Below are 13,510 nucleotides of genomic sequence, written 5' to 3'. Positions count from 1 at the left end.
ATGCAAAAAAAAATAATAAAATAAAATAAAAATAAAAAAAACAATAATAATAATAACAACAATAATAATACAATAATGATACTAATGCAAATATAATAGAGCATCGACCAGACTTTCCAGAGAAAAGGCGCCTCACCAGACACTTGTCCCTCACTGGTGCAGGGTAGATGGCCGTGGCACTGCGCTCCTCTTCGTGTCATTTCAAGGATAATAATGAAATACATTTATCCCCCTCAACTTTATTTTTATTTATTTTTTATCCAAAATATCTTTTCCACCTACTCCAGTCTGCAAACTATTTATTTATTTATTATTTTTTAAAGGTTTTGAAATTCGTCACTTATTTTATTGCTCTTTGCAATATGGATAATCTATCCATATGAAAAATGTAATCTTTATTAATTGACATTATGAAAATCCTCCTTTTTTATTTGTTCTGTTTTCTCGACTCGGCCACCTCGGCGGTGTTCCTCACGCTTTCCTTCAGGCGAGAGTAGGATCAGCACGCATGTAGTTGTCAGGTCGCTGACGCTTGGATGTTAGTATCTTTGGTTTTAGTACTGGTGGTTCTTGACGAAGAGTCCCGCTTCTCCAGCTGCGCCAGAGCAAGATCCCGCAGCGTACTTTCCTAGAGCAGCCATGCCGTTAGCTCGGGCCCTTTTCATAAGCTCTGCCTGGCCAGCCTTCACGTCCGTGCCTTTCCACGCCTTGATGGCAGAAGCCTGGAGGGCACGTCCATAACTGAAGGTAAGCGACCAAGGCTTCCTGCCCACTGTGGTCTTGTTGATTGCATCCAGGTGCACAGTGGCCTCTTCCTCAGATTGACCTCCGGAAAGGAAGCAGATGCCGGGCACTGCGGCGGGCACGGTGCGTGACAGAGCCAAGACAGTCGCCTGTGGAACGAAGCATAAATTAGACACAGAAATGCCCCTTTGCCATTAGGTTATGTGCTCATTATACAGAATCTAAAATATGTCCTGGAAATGGAATTGAAGCTCACCTCAGCTGCCTGTTGAGGAGTGTACTTGGTGGGGCATTCCTGGCCGGCAAGCACCATGTTGGGTTTGAGCAGAGTGCCCTCCAGGAAGACGTGGTGGTCGTTGAGTGCCTTGTACACGAAGGCCAGCACGGTCTCAGTAACCTTCTGTGCCCGGTCCAGGTCGTGGCTGCCGTCCATCAACACCTGCAATGCACGGGATTAACCACTGAACATCATCATCTATTACACATACTACGAGAATCAGATTTCCCAGCGATCATGTCATGTGAAAGAATCCCCATTTGACACTAAGACCCACCTCAGGCTCCACAATGGGGACGAGGCCGTTCATCTGGCAGATGGAGGCATAGCGGGCCAAGACATTGGCGTTCTCCAACATGCCCTGGTAGCTGGGAGTGTTCTTGCCAATCTTGAGGACACAGCGCCACTTGGCGAAATCACAACCGTCCTTCTTGTACTGGGCGCAGCGCTGGGACAGGTCGTCCAGGCCCTGGGTGGTGCTCTCGCCCTCAGACCCCATCAGCGGCACCACACCCTTGTCCACCTGCAAGATTTACAAATTAATATTGTACATAGTTATCACACAGAACACTCAAGCATACATCTTGATGCTGAGTAAGTGATTACGTACTCAACAAAAGATGGTTACATATTGACTTGGACGCATCATGCTACTAAAAACCACACCCACTTATCCATTCTGATTATAATATAATGAATATGAACATACATTTTTTTTTTCAGCATTTAATGTACGTACAAAATCAAAACTATTGTGTCACACTGTAACGACTGTTTGTAACCTAAAATACCCTAATTTGAATGAGAAACCATTTGTGATTCGCCCTTCCGTAAATTCTCAATCTTCTTCATTGGTTGACAGTTTAAGAGGGAACTGAAAAATGCCCAGACGTGGATGAAGTACAGTGATGAGGATAGGAATGTGACGTGTGCTTGTTGACGCTTAGATGAACCTCTGCACTGGCTAGACGTACCCCTAACCCACCTTGATGCCGGGGATGATGCCCATCTGCTTGATGAGGTCCACGAAGGGGCGCCCGTCGTCAGTCTTTTGGTACAGCGTCTCGTGGAAGAGGATGACTCCGGAAATGTAGTTACCGAGTTCCTGGAAATGCACGAAGATTATCACGCGGCACGAGAGAGTAACTAGCAGACGGGTGCGCAAGTAATAGAATATTCTTTACTTGCCTTGGATTTACTTGAACTTAAATTTATGATGTTTTGAATTTATATTATGTCTAAACCAGAGATACTGCACGGTATAGGAAAAGGGGATGCAATCACTGCTGCCTCTTTCTATTGCCTATATAGAGCAAAATTCATCACATATTATCTCTTTTTTCTGTGTCGATGCAATTTATTATTATTATTACTATTATTTTCTCATTTATTAATTTCTTTACAAAGCTACGAATATTCACAAAGGACGACTATAGATGTAAAGGGTTGATATTAATAATCAGCGTCAACACTAACCTTGTCTGAGGTGAAGAGCAGCTGGCGGTACTTTCTTCTGTTCTCCTCTGTGTTCTCAAGATTGATGGCAGTGAGGCGCTTGCCCATGGTGCCGGTGGATTCATCAGCTGCCAGGATGCCCTTGCCAGGCATCACGATGGCATTAGCGATCCTGCGAAGCTCCTGCTGCATGGATTCGCTGGGATAGCTGAAGTAGGTGGTCATCTTGCTCGCTCTGGCGGTGGAATTTTTCAAGTCACATTGGATCACATTCTTAACCTTTCAGTGCCTTATCCTGACTATTAACAGGCTGTAGATAATGTTCGAGGGATTTTAAACGATGTTTTCATGATGCTTGTGAAAAATTAACAAGAAGCATCCATGAGCCCTATATGGTCTTCAAGAAATTCTTCAGCGCCTTATACCGACTACTTATAACAGTTTATAGTTAAAGTTAATGGGATTTCCGACTTTTCATGATACTGGTGATGAAGTAACATGTAATATCCGTGACAACATGCCTTATCGATTGTGGCTTTAGAAAAAAAAATGTAAGAGAATAAAGCGTTTTTCAAGAATACGAACCATGATGTAATATCCGTGACAACATACCTTATCGATTGTGGCTTTAGAAAAAAAAAATGTAAGAGAATAAAGCGTTTTTCAAGAATACGAGCCATGATCAAAAGTACACTAAAGGGATTCTCGACTGCGTTTTCATGATACTAATGATGAATTGACAAGTAACACCCATGATAATGTGCCTAATCATCTTAGTGGCCTTCAAAAAAAAAAAAAAATCTCGAGAGAATAAAGCGTTTTCAAGAATACGAGCCATGAACGGAGAAGCTAGTTTACTAAAAGCATCCCAATCACTTCCACGGTGTCTTCCCTATCTGGTCCTCTGATCACCTAGGTGCGTCCACACGGTCGAACAGTGTCCGTCTGGCAAACACTGCTACCATATCATAAGGCGAAGCAGGATGACGTCGTAAGCGTTTAGACAAGGGAAGTTGATATGGCAACAGTGGTACCAGATAACTCTGTAACCACAGTTTCTATTCTGTTCATCAAAGACCGGCAGACAATGTTCGAAGCTGATGTCCGTTAACAACACACAGGTATTTACGTTAGTGTTAGTGTGGATTTCGGTGACAGGTGGTTGTTGCCAGCGTCTAGTGCGGTACATCATCACCATGGTGCACAAGAAGATAAAAAACAAAACCAACAAAATTGCACTATGCATTATAATAATTGCTCCACTGTGTGAGGACAAGGTGACAAGGGAATTGTGCAAGGACTGGTTAAAAACACGGAGAAAGGGGAAGTCATGCAATCATTTTACATGAAACTGCGTATTGGTGTATTGGTGTATTGGTGGGAACTAATCAAATTAACTTTGGTCATCGTGTGCCTGGCAATATCGTATACTTCCAAGCCTCTGTCCCACCATTGTCCGAAGTTCCGATACTATGAAACAGTGTCCGGAACAGCGCTTGCTGCTCGCTTCTGACGTCATCAGCGAGCCTTTCCGCTTTCTATTGTATCTGGAACAGTTTTGTCCGACGGACACCGTTCGAACGTGTGGACGCACCTTAATGATCTAAACACGACTCTTCATAAACAGATGAGGGGATTCGAGGCTCAAGAGAAAACGGGCGAGAGAAAACGATAAACAGTGCGAGTTCACCATGACCTGACCAAACCAGTGAAGAAAAAACGCACAACTTTCCTAATTCCCTCCTGCGGTCTTTGATCCTAGTAATATAATTTAATGCTATAAAAGCCTCTTACTTAATGGGTTAATGCATGAACACGAATAATGATACCATGATAATACGTACATGCACAAAAACCCGTGCTAACAATCTAAAATCATCGTAAGATTATACATGAGTTACCTTATTGTTCCTTTCAATGGCAGAAGCTAGAATATGGTGAGTAAATTCGTTGAGAGAGAGAGAGAGAGAGAGAGAGAGAGAGAGAGAGAGAGAGAGAGAGAGAGAGAGAGAGAGAGATTCTTCCCAGGTTATATAAAAAGTCAACTCGCATATAGATAAGGAATGGGAGACAGTGCCAGGGGTCGCCTCTATTGCCATGGAGACAGCACACCCGCATCTCCCCCTGCCTCCCTGCCTCTTCCTCATCCTGCTTGCTTTTAACATTAACTCGTCGTTTACATTTATGTCTCGTCCTCTGTATATAAATAGCATGTGTGTGTGTGTGTGTGTGTGTGTGTGTGTTAGATCAATCAAACTGTCATGGTCATCTCGCCTTCAGCAAGCAGAAAGTAGCAATGAAAAAATGACAGTTTGTACATACGTTACTTGTTTGTTGCTTTGCGTTCTGCCTTTATAAGTCTTTCCTCGTTACTGGCTTCTGTTCGGGTTTGCAGTTTTCTTATTCTCTAACGACAGTTTTCTTATTCTCTAACGACTTAAGACTGAAATGTATCTCTTTAAGGATGTCAGTATAATTCATCAAAAGTTACAATAGTGCGTCACTACAACTAGTACCAGTGCTACATTGTCCTAAGATATATACAAAAAAAAAAAAAACATCCTTGTCTCCTTGATGAAGGACACCAACTCCTCCTAGTGATCCTGGTCTCTGACAGACTCCCTCCCCCTGGATACAGCCTACAGATGACCTTGGCTTGCATTAAAGGTTCTTCCCTCATGACTTGCTAACAGAGGTCACCCCGCCATGTCTCCAACTGCACTCCCTCCATGCAGACTTATTCCCCACATCCTCTTCATCCCCAATAGTGCAGTCTCACTTTTAGTCTTCGCTCTACTGCATCTCACAGCACCCGTACCATCACCTATGTCCGACACCCTACAGTCTCCTCACCCACCACTGCACTGTCTCACATTCAGTCTTCCCCCACTCACATCTCACAGCACTCCTCCCCATCAGCTCCACACCTCACCGATCACTTTGTCGTCACGCGCCGTGCTGTTGTTGCGTCACACGTACAAGTCTCCTGAAGGACGCTGTGTTTTTTTGAGGTGACATTTAGCCTGTGTGATTTTCAAGCCACTTACAATCCCTGGCTGTCCTGCAATGCCCACGGTCCTCAACCTTATTTTTTTTCTTTATTTATTTATTTATTTTCTTTCCATACCGCTGTACCTAAGAGCGTAAGTTGGCTGCAAAAGGATAGTTGATTTATAAAAGGAATTCCGTGAGCACTTTAAACCTGTCATCATCATTCATAAATTTATATAATCCCCTCTTGAAATTAATGTCTGTACACTTGCCACGTTCTATTTTTCACTAATGTTCATGTGTATCTTCAGTTTATTCATTCGTATGGATAATTGTGGCACAAAGATAAGGATAGCAGGTTCACTAGCCTTTCTAGCAGTCGTAGTATCCCTGACTCTATCAGTCAAGATCTTTATCGTCTTATCAATGAACTTAATTTTGTCCTCTATTTGACATTTTCTTCCCTGTATGGCGACATTAATTCAAAACCGTACCAGTTCTTTTAAATACTCGTTAAATGTGGTTGTAGAACGAGTATTTCTAGGAATCTGCAGAATATTTTTAGATTTTGTTTTATAGTTCATGACTGACAGATGTAGATTGGCTGCATTAGGCGCCATAACAATGAGATAATTAACATCAGTCTAGTGTATACTTATTAAAACTGACATCACACGCATTTCTACGCTTCATGGAAAATAGAAACGATCGCAAGTATCTAGTCGCTGACGTATTATATATTATGATAAGGGTACAAATACGACTGATCTCTCTCTCTCTCTCTCTCTCTCTGACACACACACACACACACACACACACACACACACACACACACGCACAGTCTCACTTCTTTGCGTTACAAGTTTCCAAATACCTCTGTTAGCAAAAACCGGAACCTCTACAATAAGACGAGTGGGAGAAAGGTGGTAGGAACAAACAAGCTGAAGCAAGTACTACGCTAATAGAAATAAATCTCTTGACTACTATAGCTTCTTTAATTATATATATATATATATATATATATAATATAGTGTGTGTGTGTGTGTGTGTGTGTGTTACAAGTTTAATTAAAGTTCCGAAAAGCATGACTGACAACAACAACAACAAAAAAAAAGTGAATGATGGAATAGTTGGAAACTTTCTAGCCCCTTGGTGTCTGATTCTCGCTGAGTCAGATTATCTAGGGCCATTCAAGTGAAGTAACAAGCGTCATGGAGTACGCGGCATCTAAATACGTATAGAATATAGGATAGGCAACTCTTCGAAACTCAACCTTTATGCCGGCGCAGCAGCAGCGTGCGTGGTCAGGAGAAAGTAGCACCAAACCTTGATGGAGGTTGGTTGTGGAAGGAAAAACGTAAAGGTCACTAAGTTTTATTGCGAAACTGTTCATTACATATGGAGAAATGTTAGTGTAGTACTATATCTTTCCTTGTCTTGTTAGCGCATGTCTTTGCAATCATATTTCTATCGTGTTTGTGGAGGAATGATGTTCCCACATCCTATTTTAATTGCGCTGTACAGCCACACAACAACAATGTATTCAATTGAAACTTATGACAGAGATGGCTGGAACAGTGATGGTGCAGGGAAGGGATTCGTAACATTACTGGTTGTTCAGGTGTTCGCTTTACCAACCGAAATATTGTCAGTCAGCATTCGAGTGTCTGTCATTGGGAGCATTTAGCGGATGTGACAAAAGCAGGCAGAAAAATTACGAAATGATAGTTTTACAAAAAGTAAGAATGACATTGGCTGGTTAGTCTTATCTGGCATAAGGATGAATGTTGAATCTCAAAAGTATAACAACGTCGTTCACGGACTAATGATGATGATGATGATTTTTATGATGCCTATGATGTTCATGAAGCAGTAATGAGAAGTCTATAAAAAAAAAAAAAAAACATTTTCATCGTTGCTGTGAGTGCCAGCAAAATCCTACTATTAAAATGCTTCCAAGTCCACACACAGCATTTAACCTTACTCAAGACAACGAACGATCCGGCTAAGGTAGAGACTGACTCAGACTAGCGTAGTCTGAACACTACCTAAAGGTAGAACACGACGAACTTTCTTCACAATAAACTTAACACACCTGCAATTTTATAAAACGAAAGTGATAATTAACACATTTCTAAATAATCTTCACTAAAGCTGGGCTCGATCACCGTCAGAATAATTAAAGTTCGTAACAGGTGCGGGCCGCAGATCTCCACCACTTGTCTGGGAGCGAGTGTGTGACGTGGTAACGCAAGTGTACGGAACCAACCCAGCGACTTCACTCCCTATCACCACCCTCCCTGAGGCTCACTCTTCTCGCTTCCACCCAGCTGCCTATTCTCGATACGTAATTGTCATTTTTCTATTTCCACTATAGCAAAGATGTGATATATCACTGTCTAAATTTGCAGTTGTACAGTAGAGATGTGAAGAACTTATAGAATAGCAGTTAGTCTTCCCTGTCACCCCATGGACCCAAGGATCACCCGCGGGCACGGTACATGACCTCTACAGTAAAGTGGGTTGGCAATGTTTGTCCTGCATGACATTAAATTTGCATTATTATCATAAAATGTTTGAATAGCGACATCTGGAACATTTCAAATAAATCCTGTGTAGAACTGCTCTCTCTGTAATGGCAACACACCAGTACTCATCGCCGTTTGATCACGTAGGCACTTACCGAGGTGGAGTGAAACGTGTGGACACAGCGAATGTTGGTGGCCGAGTGAGGGTGCGCGGCGCCACCAGATCGTAGCGCAGCGAAAGCTAGTCGAGGCAGCCGAGAGGCCAAGAAGCCGCATGCCGCTGTTGCCAGGCCGAGTCTTCGTCAGCAGATCGATGTAATATCAACATATTTGCCTCCCAGTGGATATCAGCAGGGAGGAGATACGTCGCAGTCACCCACCACGACCTGTCCACCTGTGAAATGAACAAAGCTAATCCTGAGAAAACAGAATTACCATCCACAGCTAATTATTAGTTTTGAAAAGTGTCCGAAAAGAGGTGGTCGCGACGCTTCACTCACCGTGGGTTGGGTTGTGGAAACCGTTGTCACAAGGTCAGTTGGTGAATCGTACTTCACGCAAGTTTCATCCTTACGCAAACCAAACATTAGTTCTTGGGTTCCCTACTGTGGAGGTGTGTCGGGGGTGTGCGAGCAAGTTCCGTCGGTGATTGGCTGCTGAGAATCGTTCCACCAATGAGCAAATGCTGCAATAACCACACCCTAACACCTGCTCAGTGCACTTGCCTATAGATGCTGAGGCCCCACAAGGCTCCCCGGCGGCAACAAGGCGGACTCAAATACCTTGTGTTTTCTCTCTGCCGCCAAGTGATTCACGGCTGTGGTGGCGGGGAGAGTGGCTGTTTGTGCTGGTAATAGCCACCATTATTATTGTGCTCAGCAAACCCAGACAAAAACAGGCTCTCTCTCTCTCTCTCTCTCTCTCTCTCTCTCTCTGTGTGTGTGTGTGTGTGTGTGTGTGTGTGTGTGCTCTTGACTAATGGGTAACGAAGCCCTTGCTGATCTATAATATACAAGCTATTTATCACTTAACATTCTTCAACCTATTTTTCATCGTACTTGTGAAATATTAGCTCGGGTACATTTGAAATTCATCGCGGATCATCGAGTTCTGTGAAGGCGAGTAGTAAGTACATATTTGCAGCAGATATAACAGGAACTCACCGGCGGGGAAGTATGTGATAATTATAATTGCACGAGTGCATTCCTCTGGATCATACTTTCATGTCTCTATTGGACAGATCACGGTGTAAAATATCTAATCTATTTATCGATTATCTATCTATCTATCTATCTATCTGTCTGTCTGTCAGTCTCTGTCTATCTATCTATCTATCTATCTATCTATATATATATCTATATATCTACCTATCTTTTTTATCTATCTATCTGCATGTGTGCGTGTGTATATGTGTGCATGTACTCATATGTATGTATATAATGTATGCATGTGGTTAGATAGATAAGCATGTCTGTATCCCTTTATCTGTCTAAGGCTCTTTATGTTTTTTTTTCTTCTAATCTTTCCCTCTGTCTGACTGCCCATGTTTATCCATCTGTCTATTTATACACGTGTTTTTGTTGCTTATCTACTTATCTATCTGTCTAACAACTCTATATAATATAATGCCATAGCTTCACCTCAAGTATACCTCCACTGTACTCGATTTATTACAACACTGCATAAGATTTGCTCATGAATTTGTAGTACACGTATATTCTGCACTTTACGACGTGAGCGAAACAGGAGAATTAAGAGTATTTTTATATACTAGTCGCCTCCGTGTTTAGTTATCCTTCCAGTAACTTCATGTCGAGGTCAGGGACGCGCTACGGACGGTGCGCTCTGCTACTTATCCTTCATCGGTATAAATTAATAGATGTCACGGAAGCCAAGAGTAAATCGACTGCTGTGATCTGATAGTCGGTCCATTATAGGCTTCAGGTAAGAAATTTTCAGAAGATACCGAGACTCAAAGGATAAAAAAAAAAAAAAACGTAGAACATATAGTCACAGCGCAGATTAACGTGATGATTGTAGCGATATATTCCGATATTAATTTCACGTAAGCAACACTTTGAGGATGTTGTGCGTGAGGTAAAAATATGAGACTACACTTGTATCTGTTACCAAGGCGACGCGGCTCAAGTGGCGGCAACACCCGGGTGAGGAGAGTGATTAGATGGGATGACTCAGTGCTCCAGTGCCTAACCTCCTCCTTGGTGCATCAGAATAGAAAAGAAGAGGTTAGGGAGGTATAAGAGATACATAGGAAGTAAATTCAACAAAAACACGCATATTGGCAGCCAGAAATGTATCAGATTAAGTCCCATATTCAGAGACACTTTGCTTTCTCACCCCGAGTATTTTCAAAGGCCGTAAAGATGATTAGCCAGTTAATCAGTCACTGTAATCATAAAACACCTTTAAAAATCTGAGTGACTTCATTAAAGCTTTTGAAAGTAGTAGAGGTGAGGGGCAGAAGTGTTTTTGAATATGGTCTTAAATAATGTGGATTCACCAAAGAACTGCAGAGAACCTTTATTCATTGTGAAGATGGAAAGATACACCGGTGACTAGCGATTCAGACAACAAACTGGTATCAGTGATTTTTACTATTACACTTATTATAATACCCTCTTATGTGGTAGGGAGGCGGCGTGGCCATACTCTGTAGCAAGGTTGGAAAAAAGCCGCCGTAGTACTCTCTGCATGTTCGTACAAGGTAATTGAAAGGAATGGAAAAAGGGAGCTAGGAAACTCATCTTACGATGAAACAAGGGGTTATGGAGACACAATGTCTTGGCTTTCGGGGTTAAGTATAGATAATTAATTGTCGTTACTGGATATTAATTATTCGAAGGAATAGAGGAATAGATTTATAAAGTGACAAACGATCAACTGAAAATATGAAATGAAAAAAAATTGGTATGATGGATGCATGGTGGTAACTGGTCTCTTTCAGAAGTGGCGGTTGGTGTCCACCAAACTATACGCCATCTTTTGTTTCTTTCTTCTATAGTCTGTCCACGGATGTTGTTGGGATAGAAATCTCTTTACCTGCGACATACCGAAAATACTGCCGTAAGATACGAATTGGCAGGAAAACATGGCCGTATGATAGTCTCTTTTTTTTCATGTCGTAGAAGCCAGTCAGAGGAATGAAGCAGAGACACGGAAACTTACTCCTTTGTAATCTGTATGTACAATTTTCCTTCAGTGATGCGAGACTCAGAAAAGAAGAGAAAAAAAGAAATCAGTTTTCGTCTTACTCTGAAGGACGCATTGTCTCCAGTACCGCCCCTGTACGTACCTAACTGGCATACAAATATAGCATAAAGGTCACTACACCCAGAGTTAGATTTACAAGCTAATGACTGGAGACAAGACAGACAAAATCCAATGATGACCGTTTCAGAAAAATTAAGTTAAAATGTTAAAATGATAAGATAACATCATACCAATTCTACACTGTTCTGTTTACGTCTTTACTTGAACTGTCCTACCTGTGTTCTCTATTATCTCTGTCCTACATTTATTAAAAGGCAGAGATAATGTTTAAGATAGTGCTCCGGGTTCAGCTTGCCGAAAAATTAAGCAGGTGGAGAGACGAGTGTCCCCTGAATCGGCCCGTGTTATGAAATACTTGCCCACCACAGCTCCGCTACATTCAAAAGACTAGTTGAAGTGACAAATTTTTAAGGGTGTTCTTGTGGTTCCAGTGATAGATTAACAATATTTCTATACCATTAACAGGGGAAACACTCTTGAGAACTCATCTAATAATCTCGGTGGCCTTTGAAAATAGTTGTGATGAGACGGCAGTGCCTTTCAGAATGCGAGCGGAAGTCGCATGATGGACGAAGAAAGTTCTGTAAGTACGATCTCACTCAGAGGAGAGGGCACGCGGCACCGATAAGCTATATTGTTGATATTGCTATAGATCTTAACTGGAAAAGAAAAAAAAAAATTAGCTTTTATCTCAAATGAACATAATAATCTATTTCACTCTATTTGAGAGCCAGTTTCTTCATATTTATTTTTTTTTTAATTAAGGAACACAGCTATATTATCAAATAAAAAAATGAAATACATATTTTTGCACGATCTTTTTACAGCTCTGGAAAAAAAATAGAAAAAAATATGATTACAAAACTTTGTTTTCAAAATTACGTAATTATAAAACATTAAAAGTAAAAGAAAAATATTGGTATAAAAGGTTTATATCAATCAAAAAAGTATATTTCTTTACTTCCTAATTTTTTACTTAAAAGTGAAATGTTGGTAAAATTTAATATTATTATATACGCACCGTTTCTGTGGACTCAAAAGAATATTTGAAATTGTAGAATATCTCTTTTAACTAAGGAGCATCTGTATAATATCAGAAAGAAAAAAATTGAGATTGATTTTTTATTTCTAGTATTCTTTAAGGTTCTGATCTGGGAGAAAAGTACATCAAGTTTTTCGATTAAAAAGTCAGTTTCAAAATTACAGAATTCTAAAACTTGAAGAGTAGGAAAAAAATATTGAAATAAAAAAAAAATGTCAATAAATATATGTTTTTTATTTTTTTTATTTTATAGATTTTGTAGAGTTAAATCTAACTTTTCCAAGGTAGAGCCTGTTATTTCTTATCCTGTCCTCATTACCGACATTGGCGATTTTATGCCACCCTTGTTATATTCCTTATACTCTTCAAAGGCGTTTAACAGATTCCCTCTTAAACTATGTCTCTATGCAACGTAATTTAAAAAACGTCAATCTTCATCTCTTCTTTATGTATTTTTCGAGATAATTTGCTGTGAAAAGTGACGCGAGTGAAGTGGTTTATGCATCTATAACAAGTCAGTACACAGGAACAATCATTGCAGTTTAGTAATGCGATCGCAATACGTGCGTACACAAGCAAGGTATTCTTGAAGTGGTAGTATAACATGTCAAACACACTCTGGTTTAACTCTGTGGATGTTGCCCAGCGTTTTTTGTCGGGGTGGCTGTAGCAGAGGTGGCGTACTTGCGTCGACATCCTCAAGACATAGAAAAACAACAGCATCCTAGGTAATCATCTTGTTTCAGTAATTAAGTTTAATATGTGTTTTTTTTTTTTTTATCTTCTATGTCTCTGCTTAAATTCCGGTCAGTTTCTATCTACGTATATAATGGTCTGTGCCTCTATCTGGTTATCTGTCTGTCTGCTTGCCTGTCTGTCGTATGTATTTGCTTCTCTCTCTCTCTCTCTCTCTCTCTCTCTCTCTCTCTCTCTCTCTCTCTCTCTCTCTCTCTCTCTCTCTCTCTCTCTCTCTCTCCCTCTCTGTGTGTGTGTGTGTGTGTGTGTGTGTGGAGGTGTGACATAATTACCAGTCGGAAGATGACGCACCTTCTCTCACCCTCACTCCCTGCACTGGTGACGCTTAGTGAGAAAAAAGTGTCACCACAGCCAAGGCCCATCCTGTCGCTTTGGAGACTTCCGCTGACGTGGTGCAGTAGGCGTCCAGGTGACGTGTCTCTCACT

The 13,510-nt window shown here is 41.1% G+C and overlaps 1 protein-coding gene across 2 annotated transcripts; it reads right to left on the bottom strand.

The window, feature by feature from the left end:
* Positions 1–223: 223 nt before the first annotated feature.
* LOC135106318 (fructose-bisphosphate aldolase-like) lies at positions 224–13,406 on the bottom strand. 2 transcript variants are annotated; one of them, XM_064015207.1, is made up of 8 exons: positions 13,357–13,406; positions 8,496–8,842; positions 8,151–8,389; positions 2,498–2,711; positions 2,007–2,126; positions 1,299–1,544; positions 1,001–1,183; positions 224–893 (listed from the first exon to the last, which is right to left on the bottom strand). In XM_064015207.1, exons 4-8 carry the CDS (start codon positions 2,699–2,701, stop codon positions 555–557), a joined length of 1,092 nt encoding a protein of 363 aa, XP_063871277.1. In that variant the 5' UTR covers positions 2,702–2,711; positions 8,151–8,389; positions 8,496–8,842; positions 13,357–13,406; the 3' UTR covers positions 224–554. The 2 variants fall into 2 exon arrangements, with proteins under 2 accessions (XP_063871277.1, XP_063871285.1); XM_064015215.1 differs by lacking the exons at positions 8,151–8,389; positions 8,496–8,842; positions 13,357–13,406 and adding an exon at positions 5,371–5,411.
* Positions 13,407–13,510: the final 104 nt, after the last annotated feature.

The sequence above is a fragment of the Scylla paramamosain genome, chromosome 2 (assembly GCF_035594125.1).
Source record: "Scylla paramamosain isolate STU-SP2022 chromosome 2, ASM3559412v1, whole genome shotgun sequence".
Lineage (NCBI taxonomy): Eukaryota > Metazoa > Arthropoda > Malacostraca > Decapoda > Portunidae > Scylla > Scylla paramamosain.
This window is presented reverse-complemented; position numbering and strand designations above follow the sequence as displayed.